At 62.9% G+C, this 27421-nt stretch overlaps 1 protein-coding gene across 8 annotated transcripts in view; it reads left to right on the top strand.

The window, feature by feature from the left end:
- Window positions 1-27421, top strand: part of EXD3 (exonuclease 3'-5' domain containing 3) — an 82115-nt gene that overhangs the window by 47194 nt on the left and 7500 nt on the right. For 6 of the 8 annotated variants that reach the window (XM_057548056.1, XM_057548054.1, XM_057548055.1 and 3 more), the window contains 12 exons: window positions 315-388; window positions 494-532; window positions 2280-2446; window positions 2847-2970; window positions 3248-3458; window positions 3573-3682; window positions 3856-4005; window positions 4191-4353; window positions 4433-4599; window positions 5125-5280; window positions 14478-14531; window positions 14747-14878. In XM_057548056.1, the coding sequence (XP_057404039.1) occupies window positions 315-388; window positions 494-532; window positions 2280-2446; window positions 2847-2970; window positions 3248-3458; window positions 3573-3682; window positions 3856-4005; window positions 4191-4353; window positions 4433-4599; window positions 5125-5280; window positions 14478-14531; window positions 14747-14878 (1547 nt within the window). The remainder of the gene's footprint in view (window positions 1-314; window positions 389-493; window positions 533-2279; window positions 2447-2846; window positions 2971-3247; window positions 3459-3572; window positions 3683-3855; window positions 4006-4190; window positions 4354-4432; window positions 4600-5124; window positions 5281-14477; window positions 14532-14746; window positions 14879-27421) is intronic. The other 2 variants (XM_057548058.1, XM_057548062.1) reach the window with 1 other exon arrangement.

Here is a 27421-nt window from a genome sequence, read left to right as displayed (position 1 = left end):
AAGGCACCAGCTGCCTGGAGATAAGGCAGGAAGACCCTGAGAGGTGGGCGTCCGGGCGACCCAGAGGGAGGATGGTAGCCCAGCAGGTGCGGGCGGAGGGCGCACGGAGGGCTCTGGGGTGCTGCACGGGGGCGGGGCACCCTCCTTCAGGGCTGGGAGGGCCGCTCTGATGCGGGTGGAATGGAGGCCGCCCGTGGGGCGGGTGGGGGTCAGCGGGGAGGAGGAATACAGGCAGAGCCGCATGAGCCCCCACCCCTGCCCCATCCCGTACTCACTCCGTCCCAGCCCTGCCCAGAGCCCGCCCTCTCTTTCAGCCTTGTGTCCCAACGTCGTCACCCAGCAGCGCCTGGCCGCCCTGCGGTATCTGTGCTACAAGCGGCTGGTAGAGGTGTGTGGACTGGGGCCCGGGGAGGAGAGGGGCTCCGAGCGAGGCCCGCTGTTGTGCTCCTGGGGCTGCCGCTAGAAAGGCTTGTGCTGGTGTCCACTTTTGCAGAGAAGCGTACCTCGGGAGAGCTGGGCCGAGCATGTGCAGGTGAGTTCAGAGGGTCCCAGTGCGCGAGGACCCCACCGCCGTGGGGCAGGGTCGGAGCGGCCGGGGGTCCAGGACACTCCTCCACCGCCTGTGAACAGAGCTCTCAGGCGCTGGATGAGGAGAGGCTCACCAAGAGGACATTCTAGACCATCCTCAGGCGCCCTGCTTGCCATGGCTCTGGGCCCCGAGGCCTGGTGAGCCTGAAGACCCGAGAAAGAGGCAGGCGCCCCTTGGGGTGATGTGGGGACGCGGAGGGCCAGACTGCGACCCCGTGAGGATAGTGGCGAGGACGGTGTCGTCCTGCAGCCTCTGTCCTCAGGCCACAGCTGGAGCGGGGGTCATCGCAGGGGTAGAGCTGGTCCCCAGCCCCAGGTGAATCGGCCTGGGGGGAAGGTGGGCTCCTGGGGGTCCCGGGTGCCGTGCGCACAGGAGCTCTGCAGTGGTCAGTGGAACGGGGGGGGGGGTCCCCTCCCTCCTGAGCGCACGCGCAGGGCCTGGTGCCTGCGCGGCATCCAGTGGAGGGCAGTGCTGAGCCGCCCCCGGAGTGACCGGGCAGTGGGTGGTGAGTCACCGGAGAGGAACGCGGACCCCCAGGCAAGGACCGGAAGGCCGGTCCCTCCTGGGTGCCAAGGCCGAGCCGTCCGGAAGGGCAGCGGACATCCTGAAGAATGTGAGGGGCTTCCACGTATTGTCCACGTGGGAACCCGCGGCCTGCGGGAAACGGACGGCCTGAGGCTGCTGGGGACGGAGCCGTGTGGGGAGGTGGCCCCGCCTGCCGGCCAGCAGGGGCTCCCCAGGAGGGTGGGGCCCACAGCGACCCGTGACCTCGCGGACGCGGGCACCCCACCCCCATCGGGACCCCTGTGGGCCGCGTGGGCCTCTTGCTCCCGCACCGGGCCTTGCCTCCCCGAGGGCACAGTGGGTGCAGGGGTGTTCCGTGCCCTCCCCCTCCCCGGCACAGCGGCCGCCCAGGGGCAGGGGTGAGGAGGGGCAGGGGAGATGCTGGTGGTGAGGGCCGGGGCAGGCCGTGCGCAGGGAGGCAGCGCGGGTCCCAGGCCCGGGAGCAGGCCAGCGGGCAGAGCCGCGGTGCTGGGCGGGGGCTCGCGCGTGCGGAGAAAGGCCGAGGCGGAGTGGGTAGCAGGACGGGCCGTGCGCTCAGGGTGGCGACCCTTCACTCTGACACGTCCAGGCCCCTCAGCATCTTGGTTCAAGCAGCTCGGTCACCACAGAGCCTTAGGCATAGGAACTGCTGGTCTTCAGAGGGCAGCTACCTCCTTACGCAGGGCTCAGGGCCGGGGCTGAGGGGGAAGGTCAGGGCGAGGTCTGAGTCGAGGTCAGGGCCGGGGCCGAGGGGGGAGGTCAGGGCGAGGTCTGAGTCGAGGTCAAGGCCGGGGCCGAGGGGGGAGGTCAGGGCGAGGTCTGAGTCGAGGTCAGGGCCGGGGCCGAGGGGGGAGGTCAGGGCGAGGTCTGAGTCGGGGTCAGGGCCGGGGCCGAGGGGGGAGGTCAGGGCGAGGTCTGAGTCGGGGTCAGGGCCGGGGCCGAGGGGGGAAGTCAGGGCGAGGTCTGAGTCGGGGTCAGGGCCGGGGCCGAGGGGGGAGGTCAGGGCGAGGTCTGAGTCGGGGTCAGGGCCGGGTCTGAGGAGGGGATGCAGGGCCAGTTTGAGGGGCAGATCTGGGTCTGGGGGCTGCCTGGATGGGCCCACCCCCTTGGGGCAGACCAGGCGAGCAGCCCGTATCCCGTCCCCCAGGGCCTGGTGGGGCAGGACCAGGGGCTACAGGAGCAGCTGCTGCAGCTGCTGGCGTCTCACGACGACGCGGCCCTGGTCGCCCAGTGTGCCCTGGACCTCCTGCTGCCCGAGGAGCGACTCCCGGCCTCGGTGGCCGCAGAGCTCCGCCAACTCAGGATCCAGGAGAGGTGAGCGTCCCCAGGCTCGGAGGGCCCGCAAGGAGGAAGCCCTTGGGCCCCCGCCCTCGAAAGTGACCACGAGTCGTACGTGCTGGTGGTTTGGGAATTAGAAGCGCGGGAGAGCCGAGCAGGGGCGCAGGCAGAATGCAGACACACAGCAGGAGGCAGGCGGGTCTGCCCCTTGGGTGCTAGTGAGACCCCGTGGCCAGATCCCTCATCCGGCCAGATACTCCCAGGAGCCTGAGGACCCAGCCGCCTGCAGTCTGCGAGGGCGGAGGCGTGGGGACCAGACCGCGTAGACCCCGGCCCACGCGCGGGCCCTGAGCACTCCCCTGCCCCTGGGGCCAGGCCGGGCAGTGCTGTGGGGTGCCCTGGTGGGGGGGGATGCTGCAGCTCTGCTCCTCCCCAGGACGGCTGAGGCCCCTCTGGAGAACGGGAAGGACGATTACTACCAGCTGCCCATCTCCAGGGAGCACCTCCACTTCCTGGCCTCGTGGGAGGACCTGGCCAGGCACCAGGAGGAGCTCCTGCAGGTGGGTGCCTGACTCCCGTGGGGCAGCCGGCTCCGGGGGCTGCTCACCAAGGCCTCCTGGGGCTCTGTCCACACCGGGCACCCTGGCTTAAGGACTCCGGGCCTGAGTCCTGAGCATCGGAGTGGCGCTCGACCCCTTGTGTGTGGGCGCTCGCAGGGCCGGTCCAGCTCTCCCCACGGAGGTCCCCTGGACCTCAGCCCTCAGGTGGCCAGGCAGGTTGGCGTGTCCTCCTCCCTGTCTTTGGCTGTGCCGTTCACGCCAGCCCCTCTGTCTGCAGCCCGGCCGGGTGGTCGGTGTGGACCTGGAGTGGAGGCCCTCGTTCGGCGCCGGGGGCCGGCCCCGGGCGTCGCTCATGCAGGTGGCCGTGGAGGGCCGCGTGTTCCTACTGGACCTGCCCCGGCTCTCAAGTCCGGCAGGAGGGCAGGCACCCCAGGCCTTCTCCCGGCTGGTGTCCCGGCTGCTCGCGGACCCCTCCATCACCAAGCTGGGTGAGCACAGCCCCCGGCCCCGCGCCACAGCCCTGCCTGCCCAGGGGAGGGTGTCAGGGTGAGGCCAGGGCCCCTTCCTTGGGTGCGCATCACAGCGACGGCCCCCGCCCACAGGTTATGGGATAGCGGGGGACCTGCGGAGCTTGGGTGCCTCCTGCCCGGCCCTGGCCCAGGCCGAGAAGCAGCTGCAGGGCAGCGTGGACCTGCTGCAGGTGCACAGGCAGGTCAGCGCTGGGGGGATGCTGGGGGGGGTGGTTCCCTGCTGTGCTGAGCCGCCTGCACAGCGATACCGGGGCAGGGGTCTCACCTCAGGCTGGCGGGGTATCTGTGGGCCGGGACTTGTCCTCGGCCTCTCTGTGCCTTCTGGGCTGGCCCCAGCCCTGCTCCCTGGCCACAGGTCACCAGGGACCCAGGAAGGGCGTGTCACCACACGTCCCCACGCTTCCCCAGAACGAGCCCGGCTCTGCCTACCAACCCCCACCCCAGGAGCTCTCAGCACACACCCTTGGGGCTTAAGGCATTGGCCTCAGAGCTGACCAGTGGGCAGGTAACCACGGCCCTGAGACCCTGACACAGCCTGCCTTGGCTGCCAGCGCTCTCCTCCTGTGACGCTGTCCGCCATGGAGGACGCAGGGCCTGCCCCAGGGCTCCTCGTGGGGCGGCCAAGGCGCGTGCGGTGGCGTCCTCCCTGTGGGGCGGGCCCCTCACCCCCACGGGGGTGCTGTTTTGCAGATGCGGGCGGCACACAGGCCAGCCCCAGGCGTGGACGGGGCCGCAGGGCCGCGGGGCCTCAGCCTCCTGGTGCGGCAGGTGCTGGGCAAGCCCCTGGACAAGATGCAGCAGCTTTCCAACTGGGACCGGCGGCCGCTGGGCGAGGGGCAGCTGGTCTACGCAGGTGGGCGCCCCCCGCACCCCTGCCCCGCACCCCCGATCGTCCACGCGCTGGAGGCTGAGGCTGACCTTGCCCGTCCCAGCCGCTGACGCCTACTGCCTGCTGGAGGTGTACTGGGCTCTGTGCAGAGAGCCTGCCCGCTTCCACCTGTCGGGGGACCTGGCCAGGAGCCTGAGGCTGGGACGCGGTGAGAGAGCGGGGGCTGGGGAGCTGCCGCCCCTGCAGAAGGCCTCGGCCTCGCCCCAGCAGGTAGGCGAAGCCCCCCAGGGCTCCTTTATCACGATTCCTATGGGGAGATCCCTGTCCTTAGAACTGGGACCTTACAGGGTTGGAGACCGGGGTGGGTGTGGGGTGTTGGGGAGAGCCGTCCAGAGGGCTTGCATCCCGCACGCTGGACCCTCCTCCGGGAAGGAAGGAGAGTAGAGCCGTGGGTTCGCTTCCTAAAGGAGGGGGGTCTCAACGGTCTCCTGACACCAGGTCTGGCGTGCCCCCTGCTAAGGTCTAGGGCAGCCTCTGGCCGTGTCCCCGTGTGCCCCAGGGACCCAGGCCCTGCTCCAGCGTGCACACGACCACCCCCCCAGGAGACGTGTGCCGGCCCCCCTTGGGGCCCAGTGTGGGTGACCTGGTATCATGTTTGCTGCTTTTCTGCTGTTTTCTGCACTGAGTACACATTGCTCAGGACGAGCTGACCTCACGGCCCTCGGGACCCTCGCTCCCCACCGGGTCCAGGGTGGGCCAGACGGGCCACGGCTGCTGAGCGGGGCTGTGTCGCAGGTGCCCGCGGGTGAGGACGCGGCCCCCGAGGTCCCGGCCAGGGCCTTCCGCGTGGTGTGTGACAGCATGCTGCAGGGGCTGGCGTGGAGACTCCGCTGTCTGGGCATCGACGTGCTGGTGCTGGCCACCGGCGAGGACCACCGCAGGGCCGCCGAGGTAAGCGGGCCTCCCGCGTCCGCTGGCAGAGGGGGCAGTGTCTGGGGTGGCCGCAGGGCCCCAGCTGCATGGACCCCCGCGCCACTGGGGCAGAGGGCAGGGCCCCCCCTGGTTGCTGGGGTGGAGACGTTTACAGCTCCGGCACCTGTGGTCTGCGGGCCTGGAGCCCTTGAGGACCCTTTGGGGGGGGCCTGACACAGGTGGACTCAGGGTAGTCCTGGCCCCCTCGCTGTCTGTTGGCCCCTGGAAACGCTGTGTGCCCGTGAGGCCCTCCCCTCCTCCAAGAAGCAGATGCTCACGCCACCGCTGGAGGCACGAACCCCCAGGGCCCTGCAGAGACCCCAGCAGGGCTCTCAGAATCCAGGGGTTAGAACATGGCTGGTAAGCGTTTTTTACCAGGTTTCCTGAGATACGATTTACGCACCACACGATTTACAGTGTACAATTGTACATTCCCAGAGTTGTGCAGCCGTCACCACAGTCAATTTTAAACCACTTTCATCACCCGTGAAGTTGTCCCCCGCGCCCCCTCCCCAGCGCCTGGCAGCCTGGCTTCTGTCTCCGGGGAGCTGCCTGTTGCGGACACTGCATATCAATGGACTCGTGCACGTGGCCTTTCACAAGCGTGATGTTTTCCGGGCTCAGCTATGTTGTAGCATCTGTCAGCGCTTGACTCCTTTTTACTACCAAATAACGTTCCATCAGATGGACCGCAGTGGATCCATCCTCCCGGCCGCCGGTAGACGCTCGGGCTGTCTCCACTCTCGTCTGCTGTGACTCATGCAGCTGCGAAAGAGCATAGAGGTGGCCAGGTCATAACTTAGACTTTTAATATGTGGTTTCTTTTATGAATTCGAACACATTCTTCTGGAAGGGGTCCCCAGGCTCACCAGGTGGGTGGCCGGGGCACAAAGCTGGCCGGGGGCCCTGGGACTGCAGAGCCGTGGGGCGTCGTCAGCAGTGGCCCTTCCCTCCACAGTCCGCACTGCCAGCCGGGTCCTCCCGGCAGCCCCCACCCCCAGTAATGAGGAAGCTGGGGCCGGAGGAGCAGAGGGGATCTGCCCGGGGCTGCAGGGGGAAGCCGTGAGCCTCCCGTGCCGGCCCCCACGTCCGTGCGAGGATGTCCACTCTCCCCAGCCCTGGCCCCTCACAGCCGTCTCTTCCGGACGCCTGGTCCTGGTGCCCAGGGCAGGAGGATGTGGTCGTGCCTAGGGTGGCTCTGGACGCCGTCCCTGTCGGAAACCCCTCTGTCCCCAACCAGGGTTGTTTCTAGCTTACGGGGGCTAAGACTAGGAGGGCCAGCGTGGCATCTCGAGGACCGAAGACCAGGCGTCAGTGGTCACGGGACCCAGGGAGGAGGGGCCTTCCCAACCGGCCCCGAGAGTGCCCCGGTCTCCAGCAGACGGAAGGCAGGGTTTGGCCCCTAGTCTGCACCCGCACGTTACCCTCTGAAGTTTTACGTGATGCAGCCCAAGGGAGTTGCAGGTGTGATTTCCTTGTCAGCTGACCTCAAAGGGGCCCGCCCCGGAGGGAGGACTTTGGATTATAGGGTGGAGCTAGTGTCATCACGTGAGCCCTTGACAGCAGAAACGGAAGGCAATCATCAGACTCAAAGCACAGGAAGGATTCGGTGTGGGCCGCAGGGCAAGGAGACCGACCTCCATCCAGCAGCCCCTGGGACTGGATCCTGCGGCACCGAAGGAGCCTGGAAGCGGGTCCGTCACCAGAGCCGGGCCGCTGGCCCCGGAGCACCGGGGGTCCTGGGCGTGAGCCCCTGGGGCCCGCCCGCTCCCACCCCACAGAGCTGGGTGTGAGTTCATGCTTAAGAGGCTGTGGCCAGGTTAGAAAATCAGTAGATTTGGGAGCCAGGAGTGCAGTGCTGCTGGAATGACGCCTCAGCCGCGGGAGGTGGAGCAGCCGGAGAGGCTGGGGAAGTGCTGGGGTCGCGACGGCCCGGATGGAGCGGAGGGAGAAGCCGGGCGGGGGTGGGCTGCAGCCGGGGGTTCGGACCTCGGAACCCGGAACATCGCAGCCCTTGAGGCCACAGGCCCAGGGCCCTCCCAGGGGGTATGGGAGGGGGACCGAGGTGCTTATTCCTGGGGATGGAGCTGCAGCCGAGCCCCTGCGTTACAGACTGACTTTACCCACATCTCCCGTGAGGCTTTTAACTTATCCTCTCAGCCTTGTGGTCGGAGGTCCCAGGGCCTCGTCCTCAGCGCCCGCCCTGCGGGGCTGGGACGGTGTACTGTCACCTGCGAGTGGTGCAGCATTCTGGGCCATGGGGCGACTGTTCGCACATCTCACACCCGTGATGCACATCTCACACCCGTGATGGTCTGGGGCGCGGCTGGAGCCCTGAGGGCATTTTCTGGAGAGGCCGTCTCTAGCCACTGCTGTGTCCCTTTGGCCGTTTACATTTTCTCTTCCCTGGATCTTTCCCAATCATGCGTTTCCCCATACAGACCCCCGAGTAGATGAACTGGCTGTTTCGTATAGAAGGGCTAGACTGTGGGTTTTGTCTTCTCTGATGAGCGCTGTTAACACTCATAAACACTTTTTAAAGAAAGGCAGCACTGCTGGTGAGGGAAGGGGGGAGGGTCCTGCCACGCGGGACAGAGGCCCGGGCGCTGTGTCCACGCTGGCGGGGTGCAGACCTTTCAAGGATGAGCCGGGGCGCCAGCCAAGCCGCGCTGAGGTGCGCCCTGGTCCTCCTGCTGCTTGGGGTCAAGTGTGAGGGGACAGAGTCCGCTGAGCGAAGAGCCGTCGGCAAAGAGCAGCCGGGGCGTGATGTCTGGGGAGGTTCTCGGCCCGTCCGGATGGAGGAAGAGGCCAGCATGCAGTGGTGGCTTCCCCGGGCGTGGCCTGGGCAGAAGCTGGGGGGCACGTGGCCAGGCCGGGCAGCCGCCCTGGCAGGAGCCAGAGTGAGAAGCAAGTCCACGGCGGACAGTGGCGCAGAGTCTGCCCCGATGGTCCCCCCGCCGCCGCCTTCGTCCTCGGCTGGCTCCTTGCAGTAAATCTCTATGTGCCTCTGGGCGGTTCTGCTGCTCTGGGGACCCCGACGGTTACAGACGTGGGGAGAGAAGTGCATCCAGAAGAGTCTCCAGGAAGTGGTGTCTGAGTGGTTCCGGGGTTTCTGGGACTGATCTGCTAACCTGATAGGTTTAGGGCACTGAGGACCCGTCTCCGGGGGTAAAGAGGTCACTGGTGGGCCATGGTGTGGTGTGGCCAAGCTCCCCGGAACATGGCTGGGGTTCCCCGTGGAGGCCCTGCAGGAGGAGAGCCCGAGGCGCTGGCCAGTGGCCGGGAGGGCCCAGGAGGAAGCCCCTCAGTCCTGGGGCCGCGGTGCTGAGGCAGCTCAGAACCACACCCGGGGCTCCATCCCGTGCGCCGCTGGATGACAACACAGGTTACGCTCGCGGTCGCTGCTTCACCATCCATTTTGCCAGTCTTGTCGGCAGGAAGTCACATCTCGCTGCACTTTCGCTCGCCTTCCTCCGAATATCAGTGAAGCTGAGCATCCTTCCACACGCTCGTTCGCTGCTTGTGCCCCTGTCCTGTGAGGTGCCCCGGGCAGAAAGCAGGCCTGACCCTGGCCTGGGAAGGCCGGCTGGCACAGTTGGTCCGGCCGGTAAACAGCTGATGGAAAACTTTCCCCGCATGGTGGGAGGGGCTCATTGTGCCCCAGCTGTCCAGACAGTGTGGTCTGCGTGGACGCCTGCTTCCCTTCCGGGTTGCAGAGGGTGCCTGGGTGACTGAACCGCAGCGCACACCACGGGTGCTGAGTCACTCATGCATCTGCCCGGTGACACGTGTTGCAGTGGCTGGCACAGGGGGCACTCAGCACAGGCCGACTCCACCAGGCAGGCTCCGGGGCTTGAGTGGTTTCCCTGCGCTTCGCCCAGGTGCTTTCCGTAAGCTGGTTCTGCTTTCTGTCCTTCCCTGCTTGTGTGCTGAGTCCTGCCAGCGAGTGCCCGGACCTGGGGACGGTGTGGGGACCCTGCTGCCGCTCCGTCCTCCTCCCTCTGGCCTCACCGTTCGTCTTGGCATCTGCGGGGGAGCCCCGCCTCGCTCCCCCTCCGCCTCCGCCTTCCCGCGATGGTCTGGAAACAGCCCCTCCGTGGGCTTTGCTTGGAGCTCGTTGACGCTGTGAGCCAGGGTGGGGACAGCGACGTGTCGTCACGTCGAGTCCTCTGTGCGTGAGTGTTGGTCTCGCTCTTCTCCGAGGGTTGCACGCACGTGTCGTAAGCTCTCCACGAAGCCCTGCCACGTCTATGAGGTTTCACCCCAGGGACCTTCTGCTTTGTCGCCACGACGTGTGGTGCTGCTTTCTTTTCTGCGGGTACACAGAACCGCAGTGGACCTTTGGTTCTTAGTTGCCTGAGCATTGATCTTACATCTGGAAACCTTGCAAAAGTCTCCTAAATTCTACTGAATTGACTGTCAGTTCTTGGGGTTCTCTTGGCGGACATATCTTCTGCAAACAGGATGGTTTCATTCCTTCCTCTCCAGTCTGTATGGGTCTTATTTCTTTCCCTTATCCTGTCCCAGTGGTCGAGGCCTCCAAGGTGGGGTTGACCAGGTGGTGACCGTGGCCGTCTGTCTCAGTTCCGACTTGACAGGGAATGTTTCCCCATGAACCACGGTGGTTGCCAGGCCCCCACACCAGGCCGGGGAGGCTCTCCGGGCTCCATATCCACTGCACGTTTCGTCATGAAAGAAGCTGAATTCTACCTGATGCTTTCTCTGCAGCCATTGAGAGCGTCCCTGTGACCTGTGCACGGGACGAACCTCTTCAGTCTGGACCCAGCCTAGCCAGCATGTCACGTGGCTGGGTCTGCCTCCAGGACCGTGTCTGACACAGAACTTCTCTTCTTCACCGTCTTCTCTTCCACCTCATAAACAAGCTGGGGAGTTTTTCCTCCTCTGTGCTTTCTGCTGCTTTGAGTAACATTTGGATTATCCTCTCAAATGTTGGCTGACTTCCTGCAAGGCCTCCTCAGCCTGGTGTTTCGGGGGGGAGGCATTTCCAGGAGTCTCTGATTCTTTCTTATTTAATAGTTTTAGGACTACTTAGTTGTCTGCATCTTCTTGAGTCCCTTGGTAGTCCATACCTTTTTCTGGATGTGCCCATTTCACAGACTGTTTCACGTACGTGGTGGAGTCCAGCTCCTCTGTGAAAGCTCCGTGGTACCTGCAGGTGGTCAGCTTCATTCTGACTGTTGCTCACTTGTGCTCCCCCTCTTTCCTGATCTCACAGAGGTTTGTCAGTTTACTAAGTCTTTTCAAATAAAGAGTATTTGGCTTTGTTGATCCTTTCTATTGCATTCTTGTGTTTTTTGTCTCATTAATTTCTCTTCTTATCTTTATAGTTTCCTTCCTTTTGCTTGCTTGGGGTTATTTCCAAGCGGAGTGTTCAGCTCTTTAATTTTCAGCCTTTTAAATTTTATGATGTAAACATTCAAGGCAATAAATTTTTCTTGAAGTACATTTTCACTGCATTCTACCCGTTTTGATATGTAGTATTTTCATTACTTTTTAGTTCTAATAATTTTTGAGCGTCTGTTATAATTACTTATTTGACTTGAGTTCTTTAAAAGGCTCTTTTTCAGTTTCAGAAAGCTTGGGGTTTGGGAGCTTTTTAGTTATCTTTTAAAAATCAATTTCTAACCTAACTGAATTGTAGTCTGTATACTGCTGATTTAGATATTTGTGAAGACTTGCTTTGTAGTCAAGCAGATGATCCTTTTTATAAATGTTCCATGTGGACTTTAAAAGGACACAGTCTCCTCCAGCCATGTTCATTTCCCTCTCTTGCTCTCACACGCTCAATAGGTCAAGCTTACTTAATGTTTGCTCAAATCTTGTGTATCTTGTTTGGTTGTTTTTCTGCCTGCTTCTATCAAAGACCTCGACCGTGGGTTCACCAAGTTCCCCCTTGCAGTCATGTCAGTATTTGCTTATTATGTTTTAAAGTTGTTATTAGGTGCACATGCATACAACTTTTAGAATTCTTATATCTTCCTGTTGAGTGAAATCTTTTACAATTATGAGGTGAACCTCTTTGGCTCTAGTACTGCTCTTTGCAGTAAAGTCTATTTGAAATAATATTGATACCATTTCTCCAGCATTCTTTGGTTAGTATTTGTATATCCTTTTCTCACCCTTTTGCTTTCAACCTTTCTTTGCTCTTATTAGGTGTATTACTGTACTTATAAACTGCTTCTAGCTGGATTTTAAAAAATCTAGTCTGATAGTCTTTGCTTTTCAACCAATTAGTTTAATCCATTTACATTTATTGTAATGACTGATATAATTTGTGTTTAGTTGTACTATACTAATTTGTGCTTTCTATTTCTCCTACTTCTGATATTTTTTCCCTTTATTTCTTAAATTTTTTTGTCTTTTTCACCCTTGTTTCTATTTTTTCCTCTGTTAGTTTGAAAGTTATAAATTCTATTTCTGTTCTTTTAGTGATTGGCCTAGAAATTTTAACATTTATTTCTGAGTTAACAATGTCTAAAGTTAAAATTAATCCAGGGATTTTAGGTCAATTTAGCTTTCTTGCCTGCTTTCCATTTTACCTGCTATTATTTTCCAGTATTTTTAACACATTGTGGTTTTTCTTAGTTCTAAAAATTAGACATCATTATATCTGTTTTATGTATTCTGTCCCTTTTGGAGTTTATGATGTATGGACATGCACATGCACTCCAAGAAAAAGCAGGCTCTTTTTCACTAAAAGAACTTCCTTTGCTATGACCTTTCACTGGGGCCATTTTTCCCTGAAAACTCTGTTTCCTCTCTCTTCTGAAAAAGAATGTTGCAGGGTTTATAGCTATAGCTTGACAGAACTCTGATAAGAGTCCACTGTCTCTTGCACCTGTCATTGCTGTTGGGACGTCTGCCTTCCGTTCTTGTCACTCCTGGTTTTACTCTTGACTGCCCTTTTGTTTGGGTCTTTCCTCATATTTACTTCAGTTGTGTGTGTTTGTTTTTAATTTTGTTTTTTATTCATCACATAGATATATATTTGTTACCACTACAAAGTAACCACTTGCTTATTGCTTTTTTTTTAAATTGTGGTAAAATATACATAACATAAAATTGATCATTTTAACCATATTTAAGTGTACAATTCAGTGGCATTAAGTGCATTCACAATGTATGCAACCATCACCACTATCTATATCCAGAACTTTTTCATCATCTCAAACAAAAACTCTATATGCATTTAAACAACCATTCTCCTTTCCCCCCTCCCACAGCCCCTGGTAACTAGTGTTTTACTTTCTGTCTCTATGAATTTGACTCCTCTAGGGACCTCATATAAGTGGAATCACATAATGTTTGTCATTTCGTGTCTGGCTTATTTCACTGAGCATAATGTCCTCAAAGTCCATCCATGCTGTAGCATGTGTCAGAATTTACTTCCTTTTTGAAGCTGAATAAATTCCATTGTACATATATGTGTGTGTGTGTGTGTGTGTTTGTTTTTGTCATCTGATGATGGACACTTGGGTTGTTTCCACCTTTTTGGCTATTGTGAATAGTGCTACTACTGTGTACCTTGATGTACAAGTATCTGTTCAGGTTTCTGCTTTCAGTTCTTTTGGATCTATACCCAGAAGTGGAATTGCTGGATCATATGGTAATTCTGTGTTTAATTTTTTGAGAAACTGCAACACTGTTTCACACAGCAGCCGCGCCATTTTACATTCCCACCAGCAACTCATGAGGGCTCCCAATCGCTGTACATCCTCATCAACGCTTATTCTCCTTTATAAAAATAAAATAAAAGCCATCCTAATGGATGTGAAGTGCTATCTCATTGTGGTTTGCCTCGCATTTCCCTGATGACTGATGATGTTGAGCATCTTTACGTGTGCATATTGGCCATTTGTGTGTCTTTGGAGAAATGTCTTTTCAGGTCCCTTCCTTGCCCATTTTTTAAGTGGATTATTTGCTCTTTCTGCTTTTGAGGTGTAGGAGTTCTTTATATTTTCTGGATGTTAATCCCTGATCAGATATATGATTTGCAGATATTTTTGACGATTCTGTGGGTTATCTCTTCACTTCCTTGATAGTGTCGTATGATGTACAAAAGTTTTTAATTTTCACAAAGTCCAATTTATCTATTTTTAATTGTGTTGTCTTTGCTTTTGGTGCCATTGCCAAGAAATCATTTCCAAATACGTCATGACTTTCCCCTACATTTCCTTTCGAGTTTCACTGTTCAGCTCTCAGGTTGGTGAGTTGGCCCCTCACACTATCCAAAGATAACTAATGAATTTTAAGGAACCATGCTCGACACGTCACAGTTGTCACCTCATTGATATATCCTGTACCCCGCCGTGGCATATGGGGGCTTCCATCCTGAGTCCTTTTGACATGACGCTTGTAGACTTTTTGATAATTTCTTTGCTTTCTGATCTAAGGAGATGGTCCAGCTCCTCAGATCTAGAATCAGCTATTTCTCCAAAAAGGCCTGGTTCCCTTTAGCATGGACCCTGTCTAGAAATCAGTCTGGGTGAGGGTGCCCGTGGCTGCAGGGTTGGTTCTTGTTTCTAGGCCTTTGCGGTAGGCAGAGTGATGAAATACATTTAAATATATATCATACATCAAATATATATATAACATACATCTGAAGCTTTCCATTCAGATCTGGGGTTTATTGTGTGATCTCCTTAATTTTAATCCAAATCTCCTTCCTCTCAGCTGAAAATCCTAATACCACACCAGCATTACCCATCTGTTTTATGTTACAATTCACACACAGATATTTCAGAATAACAATGTTGATGTTATTATCACCGACAATAGTATTACTGCCGGGTATTTTTCATTTTGGGTCTGTAGCCCTAGAGATACATGGTCGATTCACTGTGGCTTCGTGTCATCTGGAATGTTTCTGTCTTTGTGGTTCACTTGTTTCATCTTTGGGTTTTTAGAGATTGCTTTTTAAATTTAATTTTGTTTGCAATTCTGTGAAGTGTCTGCATGATTCTGAGACCAAATCTATAACAGGAGGCGATGCCCGGCCTCAGGCTGCGGGAATCTGGTGGCCACTCAGGTGCCAGGCGGAGACAGCTCTGGGGCATGGGTGGGGGGGGCGGGGGCTGGCGAAAGGGGGGCAAAAGCAGCCCCAGCCCCAGGAGCTGGCCTGACACCCTCACCTGCCAGTTTTTCCTCCTGCACAGGTTGCCAGGCGGGAGGGAAGGATCATCCTGACCTCAGGGCTGCCGTACCACAAGGTGAGGACCCCACAGACGACTCACATCTGAGCCTTGACTTCCTGAGCCACCCACACCTCAGGGTCTGCTTGCCGTGGGGCTGGTGGGAGGGGGGCTGAGCGGCACCACTGCCCCACCCTGGGCAGAGTGGAGGCTCTCGGCCTGGAGCTGGGAAGGCGGGGCCTGGGTGGGCTCTGGGTTCTGGCCCACCGCTCGACGGCTGCACGTGTCCACAGCTCCGGGCCCAGGTTGGGGCTGGGCGCTGCCTCTCGGTGGACTGCTCCCTCAAGGCCCGGCAGCAAGCCACGGCCGTGATCAGGCATTTCAACGTGCGTGTCACCCACTCGGACATCTTCAGCCGCTGCCAGGTGGGTGCTGCGTGCCCCTTGCCGGCCCTGGGCCAGGGTGGAAGCCCAGGCTCTGACAGGTGAGGCCCGCGAGGCCCTGGCGGTGGCGGGACGGCCTTGGCGTTTCTGCTCACGTGAGCAGTGGCCACTGCCCGGTCTGTGCGTTTTCTCCTCTCCGCCACCCCCAGACGCCCATGCCCACGGCACGGGGGAGCTTGGCGGCGGTGGGGAGGGGCGGTCACTGCAGTCTGTGGCCAAGAGGTGGCAGAGCATCGGGGCCCGCGTGGCCAAGGTGGGCAGCCGAGACTGAAAGGGCAGCTCAGGGCGGGTGTCCGCTCGGGGTTGGGAATGTCCTCCTGGCCCAGGGCTGGCCTCCCACGGGGCTTCTGGAGGGATACAGGGAACCCACCAAAGTGCCTCTGTCTGGGGCGGATCCCGTTTTCCAAGGGCAAGGTCCAGAGCCACGGATTGCTGCTGGGTCCGCCCTGACGGCTAGAAAGGTCTGGCTGAGGAGATCCCCAGGTCGGGGCAGCCATGCCCAAGGTTAAGATCCGTGAGGAATCTGGGGCCTGGGAGCCCGGGAGGCCCCCCTCCCCTGCTGGCCTGGGTGCCCTGCCCTGAGCTGTGCGGCTCAGGGGAGGTGATGGGGCTTTGGGCCCGGCCCTGCCAGGCTGGGGCACGGCTGCCCTCGGCGTCGGGGTCTGCACGGGTGCGGCGGGCAGGGAGGGCCGGGGCCGGTCCCCGTGCAGAGTGCTGGCTATTCCCAGAATATTCTGGGGTTCAGGCCATGACGATGTTGCATTGGGAACAGCTCCCCAAGCCCAGCTGTTTGGTGGCAGCTCAGCCTGGCTTCCCCCATCCGGGTACACATGGAGGCCGGCCAGGCCCCGCACTTCTGCACAGCCCCCCAGGCCGGCGCCCAGCAGAGTGGGAGGGAGGGAGGAGGGAGGGAGGAGGGAGGGAGGAGGGAGGGAACGCCCCTGTTTTCAGGTCCTTGGACCCCCACCGCCTGGCCTGGGGTGCAGTCTGTGCAGAAGCTGGGCCCCTGCCCTGCCAGGACGGACGGTGGCCAAGCCAGGTGGCGGGAAGTGCTTTCCCTTGGGCTGGAGCTCGGGAGGACGGTACCGGGTCCCTGCTCAAGGCTGCAAGTGTTGTAAAGACCCCAGGACGTCAGGCGGGGCCTGGGGGGGCATTTTCCTGAGCTTTTCAGAGCCTCTGCTGGTGTCTTCTTGAGAAAACGGAAATTGGGTAGCCAGGAGGAAAACCCCACTCGTGCCGCGGGAAGCCACTGGGGAGCAGCCTGAGCCTTCGGACCTGCAAGGGCCAGGCGCAGGGGGCAGCTGCTGCCCTTGGCGGGAAGAGCATCCGGGGCCCCGCTGCCCTCAGCCCACGTGTGCCCCGCCTCTTGGCCCCGCCGCTGCCCGCAGCAGGCGGGACAGATTTGCAGCATTCTAACCGCAGGGCGGGGAGGCAGGAGACCTGGAGCAGGTGGTGTACCTGCCCAGGTAAGGGGTGGCGGCAGCTTGTTGGTGGGGGCGAAGGAGAGGCGCAGAGGATCCAGGATACGATGCAAGGGCATGGCTGGGATCCTAGGTTTTAGGCTGAGCCCCTGGCCAGCGGCCCGGCAGGTGCTGGGTCTGGGCTCTCGGGAATCTGGTCTGGAGGGCACGCCGGGGTACACCAAGCTCTTGGGGCAGGGGGAAGGGGCTCACTGCCCAGCTGGGGCCCTGCCCAGCGCTGTCCTTCTGTGGTAGATGTGCGTTCCACACGTGCCCAGCTGGCGAGGAGGGCAGAGACAGGGTCCCCGGCTCGGGGCCCAGAAGCAGAAGCGGCCACACCAGCGGCCACGCGGGGCTGCCGGGAGCGGGGCGGGGCGCCAGGCAGAGACCTGCGTGTGCGGCCATGCGGGCGGCAGGTGGGAGCTGGGTGTGAGGCTGGGCAGCAGCGCCCAGTGGGCCTTAGTCGGGAAGGGGGTCCCAGGGCCGGGGAGCCTCTGAGGCCCGTGGCGGTCCGGCAGCCCCCAGCGGGGCTCAGCTCCAGAGCGAGGCAGGTTGGGTGTGCCCCAGGGCAGGACCCTCCCTGGGGGGCAGACAGCTGTTTGGGGCCATCTACATCTGTGCCCAGGGACCCCAAAAGGCCGGCATGGAAGGGCCAGGCGGGCAGGGAAGGGGCCCCTGAGAAGCCAGGGTTTCTGGATTTGAGCCCAGCCTCGCGCACCGTAGAAGCCTCCGGGGCGGGGTGGGAGGACCCAGCTGGCTGTGGGTTCGTGGACTGGTTCCCACCGTGGTGCTCAGGCCGTGCAGCTGGTCACGGGGAGTAGAGGAGTCCCACTGCCGACTTGCAGCGGCGTCTGCACCCGGGCTGGGCCCCTCGGGCCGTGCTCCCCCCGCCTGCCCCCAGAGCCCCTCGGCCACGGTGCTCGCGGCCTCCCCTCAGGAGCTCAGCCTGAGCAGCGGCCGGGAACGGCTGCCCGCCCGGCCCTGCACGCTGGCTACGCCTACTCGCCATCCGGCGCCGGAGCGGTGCTGTCCTCGGGGCGGCCCAGGGGAACCAGTGGCCCTCTCGCAGGTGGACCCCAAGAAGCCCAGAAAAGGGGCTGCACAGATGCCCCCAGGTGATGGCCTGAGGCCCAGTGACCAGTAGCTCCGTGCAGCTGCAGACCCTGCTCTGCCCTGAGAGGCCACGGCCAGGGCCAGGGTGGCTCCTAAGCCCATCGGGACATCAAAGGGCGCTGGCCAGCGGCCAGCAGGGAGCAACACGCTTAGCACTGGCCCAGAGAGCGCCTGCACGCTGTGCTTGGCCGGCAGGGTCCTGTCCTGCGCCCCCGAGGGCCCGAGCACCCTGGACGCTGGCTCAGAGCCTCTGCTGCCCCTGCCCAGGCCAGAGCTGGGCGCCTCCCTGGAGAGCTCCCGCCGCCAGGCTGAGTTTCCATTTTCTTTTCCTTCCTTCTGCTATTTTGGTGCCGTTCCCAGAGGGAAAACCCACTTGACACACGAAGCGTTCCCAGAGCCTGCCGGGCCGCTCTTGGGGCTGCTCGTCGGGGTGCGAGGCCAGAGCAAGTGAGGCTGCAGGGACTGTGTGCCCGGCCACGTGGGGGAGGCCCCTGTCGCAGGGAGGTGGCCCGCCCGCCCACCCCGGGGCCCAGTGGGCGAGGGGCAGTGGGTCTCTCGTAGAGGGCAGGGTCATGGCCCACGAAGTTGGCGACTTGGGCCTGGGATTGTCCATCGGGAACGTCCGCCAAGAGGACATTCCCAGCGCTGTCCACCATGGGAAAGGAACTTATCAAAGAAATTTGAGTTTAAAAAAAACCCTAAGCAGGAGCCCAGGCATGGCCGGGCATAACGTCTATTTTTCTGTCCCTCCGGCCCCCTCTGCTGTGGTGGGGATTGGGCCGTGGCCCCAGTGACGTCGGCCCTTAGAAGTGGGCCCCGGGAGGGGAGGCCACTGCACGATGACAGTCACCCCACCTCAGGGAGCTCTCAGCAGAGCCAGCTCAGGGGTCCCCAGGAAGGGGAGGGTGATGGGGGGGGAGGAGCCTGCAGTTACGGGAGGCTGGGCCTCGGGGACAGGCTCACAGACCCCCCCGGGAGACCCCAGGGCTGGGCAGGGGCCCTGAGAGGGAGGAGGAGGCCGCCCAGGCTGATTTCTGGCACGGGAACGGGTGTGGGCAGAGGGCTCTTGGGGCCTGGGCATGCGAGGGGGACCCCTGGCCAGCAGCCCCCCAGCACACACACCCACAACTTGGGGGCCTGCAGTGGTGGGGGCCCCGGAGCCCTCCCAGACCCAGGGGCTGGCCGGGGCGCCCATGCCCAGCCTGTCCCGGAGCATGGAGACCCTCCCTACACCCTGATGGCCAACTGCAGACGTAGGAACAGACAGGAAGAGGCGCAGCGGCCACTGACCCCGCCCCTCCCCGGCCTTTGTGCTCCGTGGCCCCCAGCCCCGTTCCCACACTCGGTGCCCCCAGGGTCACACAGGCACAGAGGCTGCAGAAGGAGCGGCCCCCACCCTGCACAGGCAGAGACCCTGGGCCGCTGGCTCCTGCAGCCGTAGGCGGGGCCTGTCACAGGCCTCAAGGGTGGCGGGAGCTACCAGACAGGTTTCATCAGGGGTTGGGGCCCAGCATGCCTCCAGACTCAGGATGCCAGCCGGGGTGTCGGCCCCATCGGCAAGCTCGGCCTAGCTCCCCGGAGGTGACAGCAGGGTGGGCCCAGCTGATCACCCCAGGAGGCCCTCCCCACAGCCTGCAGGGCCTTCCTCTCGGTCCCACCCCTCCCCTCTGGGTCTCATCCAGAGCCCAGCCTTGGTTCCCACCAGATGGCTCTTGGGGGAACTGAGGACCTGGACCGCACTGGCCTGGGCACCCCTGCTCCCGGTGGCCCACTTCTTTAGGAAGGATCCTGGGCTGGCGTGACAGCCGTACCCACACCCGCGCACGGACGCAGGGCTGCCTGGGCACCAGCTGTCTGGTAGTCTGCCACCATGCCTGCCCCACGTGGGACTCTCATCCTCCCGCAGGGCTACCAGGGGCCCCCATGTGGTCCGAGATGTGTGATGAGGCCCTGGGAACAGCCTGGGCCAGGGGACCTGCTGGTCAGCGCCCGGGGAGGTCGGGTGTGTTGAGCCCCCAGCCCAGCTCACGCCAGGCGCCCATCCAGGCACCCAGCTCCTTGCTCCTTTTGTGTCTGTCTGTGGGGAAGGTGCCCCGGGGCCCGGTGGTCAGGGCCACTCCCCTCTGGACCCTGGTCCTCACCGTTTGCTTCTAAGAGGTGCTCCCATGTGCGGTCTGGGGGCCCCCCCAGGACGTACCTCCTGGATGTTGATGGAAGTTCACTTTTTAAAAGGGCCGAGATGCTTCAAGTCAGAACTCAGAGGACGCAGACTCGCCTGACAGAGGACAGGCGTGTAGCCCAGACAGGTCACAGTGCAGGGTGGGACGGCGGGCACACTGGTGCACAGATACATGGGACGGAGGGAACAGGCCACAGCCACGGCCAGGACGCTGGCCCCAAGCCAGGCCGGCGTGGTGCCTCAGGGGGAGCCGGTGCAGGCCTCTTGGAGCTGGCGGGAGGGGCAGAGACCGTGTGGGCACCCTCGGCTCTGTCCTCTCAGGCCCAAGGGCAGCAAGAGGACACCCAAAACACAAAGTCTGGGGTCTCCCATCCCTCTGCTCTGTGCCCCCCTGGCCCACGTCAGTGTCACTCTCTGAGCCCCAGCCACGGAGCCAGCAGGAGCCACTGGCCAGAGGTGTCAAAGGCCAGCTCTATACCCGCCGCTCAGTGGGCTCGAAAGAAAGGGGAGGCAGGGCGGGGCGCGGATGACCTGCCTTCCCGGCGAGGGGCAGGCGATGCCAGCCAGGCCCGTGGGGTGGGTGGGGGAGGGCACCCATCTCAGTCCGAGGGTCCCGTGGCCGTGGCCGGGGCTGGGGCTGGCGGAAGGGCCGGAGGCGCACCGTCCCCCAGATGTCAGACATCACAGCCCACGAGCTAGATCACATGAAATGCAGACTTCAGGGTCCGTAGATAAGGTTATGTTGGCAGCAGCCCCGCCTGTGTGTTCTTTCGCACACTGCCCACAGCTGCTTTCGCAGAAACCAAGCAGCCCTTCCAGGAAAGCCCCCGCCCCCGCCCCGCTGCTGGGGTCGGTGGCAGGGATGACCGGGCCCAGGGGCCAGGCTGGCATCTAGGAGGGGAGGTGGCCTCTTCTTCCTTTTGAGTACCTGCCAGCTCCAAAGCCAGGGGGCCTGGCCCAGGATAGCAGGCCTCGCTTCTGCAGACCCACTATCCCCTCAGCCCTGGACGCAGCAGGCGGGACAGGCTCACCAGCCTTGGGGTCAGGGCTGCAGACGGAGGAGGCCCCAGGTAGCCGTGGATTGGGTCTGGGGAGGGTCCTCAGGGTGACAGAGTAGGGCCTGCCAGGCAGTGACTACTCCATCTGTGTCCGAACAGGGCAGGGGCCTTTGGGTCGATGGCCAGCGCAGCGGGTGCCCTGTGGGTGGGCAAGCAGCAGGAGCGGGCCTGTGTCACCCCCACTCCCACCCGGCCACCTGCCCCTCCCCAGCCGCACAGAGTCAGACCGGCTGGGGTGTGGGGGCACCCCCTTCCCAGCCCCTCCCAGGCAGCCCCGCTCTCCGCCCACCCGCCACCCTGAGCAGGGCCCCTGTGGGTGGAGCTCTGCTGAGAGCCCATCGTCGGGTACGTCTGGGACCAGCACAGACCCCGAAGGTCTCCACAGGGATATGGGGTCTCCACAGGGGAGCAGCATGGCCGGTGGATACCTGGGCAGGTGGGGGCCTAGGTGTGCCCCCAGCCAGCCAGGGGTAGGGCAGGGCCTCGGGAGAAGGAACGGTGCTCTCCTCCCTGGAGCTGGGGGAGTGGCGGGGGAGAGTGCATTGCGGGGGCCCCCGGGAAGTGGGGGGCTGGGCTGGGCAGGGACTGCTTCTTCCTCCCCCCATCTCGGCAGACGCACTGCGCCAGGCGCAGGTGGCAGTAGAAGAGGGGGCCCTCTCCTGCTTGGCCTGACTCAGTGGCCCTGGAAGGTGCAGAAAGGGGGAAGGGCCGGGGGACGCCCGCCCCTGGGCTCAGCCCCGCGCCCACCCCTCCACACTGCCAGTGCCCCGACTCGTTCCAGCCTGCTGTCCACACCGGCCCCTCCTGACCTCACCAGACCCCACATCACACCCCAGCTCTTGCAGCACCTGAGCACCCACTCTCTCCCCCAGGCCTGCCAAGCCCCAGTTTAGATGTCACTTCCTCCAGGAAGTCCTCCAGGCCCCCAGCCCAATCCCGGGAATACCACCACCCTTTGGAGAAGTACTTTGGAGCCCCCCTCTCCTTGGGCTGAGAGCACGGGGGCAGGAACTGTCCCCTGGCCCCCTGTGCAGGCCTGATGTGAGTGGGTGACAGACCCCAGGCTGCAGGGCTGCCACCTGCTGTTTGAGGGCCCAGCTCCACTTGTCGGTGGGAGGGGGACAACCAGGGCTGCCCCCAGCCCGTACCGCATCGGCCCATCCCCGACTTCCCCAGCCTGCCACCCCTCTCTCCGCCGGCTGGCGCCCGCCCCCTCCCACACGGCCCTGGGCAGCCGAGGTCCTCCGCCCCCGCCCCCGCCGGCGCGGGAAGGCTGGCGGGCGGGCGGCCGTTTGCTTTTGAATCTGGGCCGGGCGCCCTGAGTGGCCCTTTCAAAGGCCGGCGGGGGCGGGGGCCGTTCCCAGGCGCGCCCCGCCCTCCGCGCCGCCCCTCCTCCCGCTTTCCCACGCGCCCGCCGCCGGCGGTTCTCACGGCCCGCGCCCCTCCCCCGTCTGGGAACGGCTCGCGCCTGCCGCGCTGGGGGTGCCCGGGAGCCCCGGGAAGGGGGCGCCTCCCGGTCTCATCGGGGACGGTGGAGGGGTATGGCCACCTGGGGGGGGCTTCGGGACCACTGGGCGGGGGCTGTGTGCCGCCTGGGGGTGTGCTCGAGGGAGGGGTGCTATGTGCTCGCAGCGGGGTGCTCAGGGGCTACAGGGGAGGTGTACGTGCCGCCTAGGAGGGTGCTGGGGCTGTGGCGGTGTGGATGGCGGGGGGAGGGGGAAAACCAGCTAACTGGGGGCCACGGAGAGGGGGCTGTGTGCTGCCCAGCGTCTTGCCACGGAGAGGGGGTGTGTGCTGCCCAGCGTCTTGCCAGGGATGGGCGTCAAGGGGGATGCGCTGCCTAGGGGGAGGTGCTGAGGGGCCAAAGGGGATGGGGAGCCACCCCAGGGCCTGGGTCCAGAGGGCATCCTCTGGCCCAGATTCTGTTTGATTTAACCCAGGGCATGTGGCCACCCACCCACCCTCACCTCACGGAGAGAGCTAGGGGGTCCTGGCCATGCCTGCCTGGGGACAGTGAGCACTGCCCCTCGTCGGGGTCACCCTACCGTGGGAGCAGGTCCGGGGCCTCCCGTGCAGCTCTCTCACTGCCTCTGTTCCTTCTAAGAGCCTGGGAGGGCTGGGGGCCGGACTTGGGAAATGCCAGGACAGACCCCTGATAAGTGCGAACTTCAGAGCAGAATCCCATGTTTTATCTGAAATTCACATATTGGTCCGCGTTCTCCCTGGTCCCCCTGGAGGGGGGCCGTGACTGTCCTGTGTCAGAGTCCAGGATGCGAGGAGGGGAGGACTTGGCCACCTGTCCAGGCCCAGTGGCTCACACGCCTCTGTCTGCCTCGGTGGACATTGGCCCCGACCCATCCGAGTGAGCTGGACGTGGGGTCTCATTCTGATAGGCCTTAGATGGCCTAAGCTGGGCTGTCAGTCCGGCTGTCGCCATGCAGTGAGGTCTGCACGTCCAGGTTCTAAGTGGGCCCTGGGCTGTGGCCGGCACAGTTGGAAGAAGAAGGGGGTGAAGGCTTGAGAGGATCAAGGCACACAGGGCAGGGAGTGACCGATTCCCGGGCTGTAGGCCTGCCGGCCCCAGAGAGCCTGAGGGAGGGGCTCAGACCCTCCCCTGTGTCCCTAACCGGGGTGACCCTGGCCGGGCAGTGCCCCTCAGTCAGGCCTTGTGTTGTCCAGACTGCGTCTTGGACACCATGCTTATCTCTCTGCCCGGGGCACGTGGCTTTCCTCCCATTGTCCCAGATGCCCCTGTCCCCTCCCCATCTGCTTGGAGAGGCGGACTCTCCCCGTCAGGACTCCTCCCACCCCAGGAACACACCTCCGGACCCCCCCCCACACACCGTACGTGTGGGGCACTGCAGGCTGCTGGGCGAGCACTCAAAGACACATCCACTCACGCAGGCCCTGTGTCCTCACGTGACATGCCGGGTCACACAGGCTCCGTGTTCACACGCCTGACTCACGCCCACACGTGGACACACTCAGCTGCTCCAAAGCTGGTGCTCTTGCACCCCGAGGACCTGGGTGCTTCCGAGACACACGCCTGCGGAGTGCCAATGCACACGCGTGTGCCCAGACCTGGCGCTGTCAGGGTCTCTCACACACCGCAGGCCCCAGCACCCGTGGCCCCTGACCCCCCAGGGGGCCGACAGCGCCAGAGGCCCATCCCCCGCTCTGTCTGCGGAGACATTGTCCGGGCCCCACAAAGGGGATGGACCGTGGCCTGGTGGGGGAGGGGCCGGGCCTGTGGGAACTGACCTTCCTGGGCCTGGGGGCAGGGCGGGCACAGAGCGGGGGCCCCTGCAGGGCTGCCATCCTCGGTCTCCAGCAGTGGGGACAGAGGGCCGCAAGCCTGCTTCACAGGTCAGAAGAGCACTGGCTGGGATTTTAAACCTTCCCAGGCAGGCCCCATCTCAACCACACACCTCCCCGGGGGCCTGGGGCCTGGTCCTGCTGCCCCAGCATGTGCCCCTGGCTGGCAGGTGGGGGGTTGAACCCTGCAAGTGCCTGGGATCTCAGCTGTGACGGGAGGGGCCACAGTGCTCCCAGCCCCCAGCCCAGTGCCAGGGCCAGCAGGGCCTTCCTGGGCCAGGCCAGCCTGTCTTGAAGGAGGCTCACAGCCCCACCCCCCGGGCACTTGGGGGGCAGCTGGCCCAGGACCCCTCAAAGCGCTGCCAGACAGCGTGGGAGAGTGAGGTGTGGAGCGGACCCAGGGCGGCGCCTAATTGCTTCCTCCATGGCCTCTGTCTGCCTGTAGCGAGGTGTCAGGCCCGCCCCCAGGCCGGGGGTCTTTCATACCAGCCCTTTGTCCCTGGCCCTGCACCATTTGTTGGGGCAGCTCTGGGGGGTCACGGTGCACAAGCCAGCCCAGGGAGGCCTCTGGACCCACCGGTCTCAGGACCTCAGGCAAGGCCGGGGAGGGGTGGGGCAGGGGGGTGGGGCCTGGCAGGGACCAAATGGGCCATAGGGCCCTGGGAACTGACACTGGTGCCCTGCAGCTCCTCTGGCACGAGTAGGAGACACTTGCCGAGTGTAGGTGTGTACGGGAAGGTGCCGGAGACCCCGCCACCCCATGCTGGCTTTTCTCGCCCAGTGGTCGTACGGGGATGATGTTTATTTTCTTCTGCTCTTCTATGCTTTGCTGTAAATTTGCTCTAAATGAACAAGAAATGGGCCACTACTCTAGAGCGTGTCACAGCTTCTCAGCCCAAGCCTCCTTCCTCCCTGCCTGTGGGGTCTGCTGGGGCCTGGGTACCAGACTGACCGTACCTCACATCCCACTGGGTGGTGGGCCTGAGGGCAGGGAGAGCGGCTGGCCTACCAGGGAGCATGGTCAGGCCGGCTGCTGGCCAGGTCCTCCTCAGCATTGGGTCCCTCCACTAGGCTCCCAGCCTGGAAAGGCCACTTCCTGCCGCCCTGTTCCCTAGGGACCACTGGTCCTCTCTCACGCTCTGTGCCCTGGCAGCCCCCGGTGTGGCCCATCTCCCACCGCGCCCCCCTCAGCCCCCCACTCGGGGAGGCCCGGGGCTGATGGGGGTCCAAGGGTGTTTATAAGCAGTTAGCACGGTGCTGCTCTCAGCCCTAGGAGGGGCTGGTGGGCTCTGGGCAGGAGCGTGTGCAAGGCCCCTCCCACCGCACTCTGAGGCCCAGTCCGGCCTGCCTGTGACAGCCCTCTCCCCACTCCCGACATCGGTGCACCAGCCGTCCACTACCTGGCGGCACAGCAGACACCACGGACCACGGCAGGTGTGCGTCCACGGCTGCTGGGAGCAGACGTGCCTGGGGACACACAGTTAAGGACAGACCCCGTGACCTCGCCTCTGCTCAGCTCTGGCTGCGCTGGTGGCATTCACTCCCCAGGGGGAGTGATGGGTGGGGGTGGGATTCCTGGGCTCAGAGCTGAGAGCTGGCCTGCTCATGGGCATGGCTCCCAGCACCTGGGAACCGACCCCTCAGCCCTCCAGCTTCCCCCTCCCCAAGTCCCAGTCTTAGAGGAGCGGAGGATGCCAGCTCGCACACCCGCCAAGCCCAGCGGAGGGCTGGGGGCGCCTCCCAGGGAAGTGGCCTTTCCTGCCCTCCTCGGGCCTGGGGGAAGGGAACAGGCCGTAGAGGGCGGACCACCAGGCCCCTGGGCCAGTCCCGGCTGGAATCCCAGCCCCGGAGAGGCAGCCTCACGCCCTGGGGTTGGGCGGCACGGTGGACGTTGGCCCCAAGCACCCTTGGGAGCTGTGGCAACCAGGCATGCAGGTGGACCCCTGGGACAGGGGAGGCAGGAACCTTCCCAACCCCTCCTGCCCGACTCACCTGGCCCCTCCCACCCAGCCAGGCTCTGTGGGTGGAGGCCCGCCCTGCCGCCAGGCTCCCAGGCTGGATGGGGGCAAGGAGACTGGGCGGGACCAACAAGACCACACTGTCCGCCCGTCCAGGGCGCCCACCGCCCCCCACTGGCGTCTGCCCAGATCTGCTGGCATCCGAGGCTGGGGTCTGCACACCCCCTGCAGGAAGTGGACCTGGCTCAGACACCACCTGCACGCATCCCCTCGGCTGGGGGCTGGCGGGGTAAGGACCCTGCCAGGTGTGGGGTCCTGACCAGCCAAGTGTGACCGTGAGCAAGCTACTCAGCCCCTCGGAGGCCCCTTCTCCACAATGGGAGGTCAGAGGCTCCGTCCCCCTCTGCGTGGGGAGGGTGATGGGCGTGTGCTCAGCTCCGAGCCCCACAAGGGCAGGCCCGCAGCCACCCACAGCAGGTGGTCAGGCAAGGGTTGCTGGGCCGTGGGGTGGACAGGGGGGCCCTGGGTGCCAGGCCCTCCTACAGATGGGGACCACAGGACGGGGTGGGCAGGTGGCCCAGAACCGGCTTTTCCAGCCGGGAGTGGGGGTGGGGGCCAGGGTGACAGCAAGACCCGACAGTGGGCAGCGGCCGTGGGAAAACTAGCACCGGTGCTTCCCGAGGGTGGGGCCGGCCCTCGCGGACAACAGCACCGGGCGTTTGTCTGCGCAGTGACTCAGCGTGAGCTGGCGGCCCCGCCCAGGCGTGCACACCGCGGTCCTGGGAAGGCTGGCGGACCCCTTGCAGAGGACCCCACCCCACCCTCCTCCCGCTGAGCCGTCCCTCCCACACCTGCTGGTGCTGTCCCCTCGGGTGGCCTGGACAGGGAGAGCCTGGGCCTCTGTGGCAGGCAGCCCAGGGCAGCGGCCGGAGGCTAGACAGCCCGCCTTTTCTCAGCTTCTTCCCCAGCTGGACCTGGAGTGACCACGGGCCTGACCTGCAGCCGGGGCTCTGCCCTCACTCCTGCCCCAAGAGCCCCTGGACCTGCAACCGGGAGGGCAAAGCCCACAGTGGTCTCCCTGTGCCGGAGGCCAGCCCAGAGTCTGGCCGGGGTCAGTGTGGGGAGGCCCCCCAGAGAGACCCAGGGGAGGGTCCTGCATGAGGATCAACCTCGCCCCCCCAGCCTCCCAGCAGAGGCGGCCCTGCCCTCTGGCGCCTGCCCACCCCCCTGCCACCCCGGGTTGTGATGCTGGAGGCCAAGCAGTGAGGCCACAGGTAAAGCAGGCTCCGTGATGAAAGGCCGTGGGAAGAGGGTGGGGGGGGGCAGGGCAGGAGCCCTCTCCCCGCCCCAAGCCTGTGGGTCCAGGAGCCCGTGGCCACCGCCTCCTACCCACCCCAGGCGCTCTGTCATCCAGGGCACTGACAGGGCTCACCAGGTGAGGA

This window comes from Balaenoptera acutorostrata, chromosome 6 (genome assembly GCF_949987535.1).
Source record: "Balaenoptera acutorostrata chromosome 6, mBalAcu1.1, whole genome shotgun sequence".
Lineage (NCBI taxonomy): Eukaryota > Metazoa > Chordata > Mammalia > Artiodactyla > Balaenopteridae > Balaenoptera > Balaenoptera acutorostrata.
This window is presented reverse-complemented; position numbering and strand designations above follow the sequence as displayed.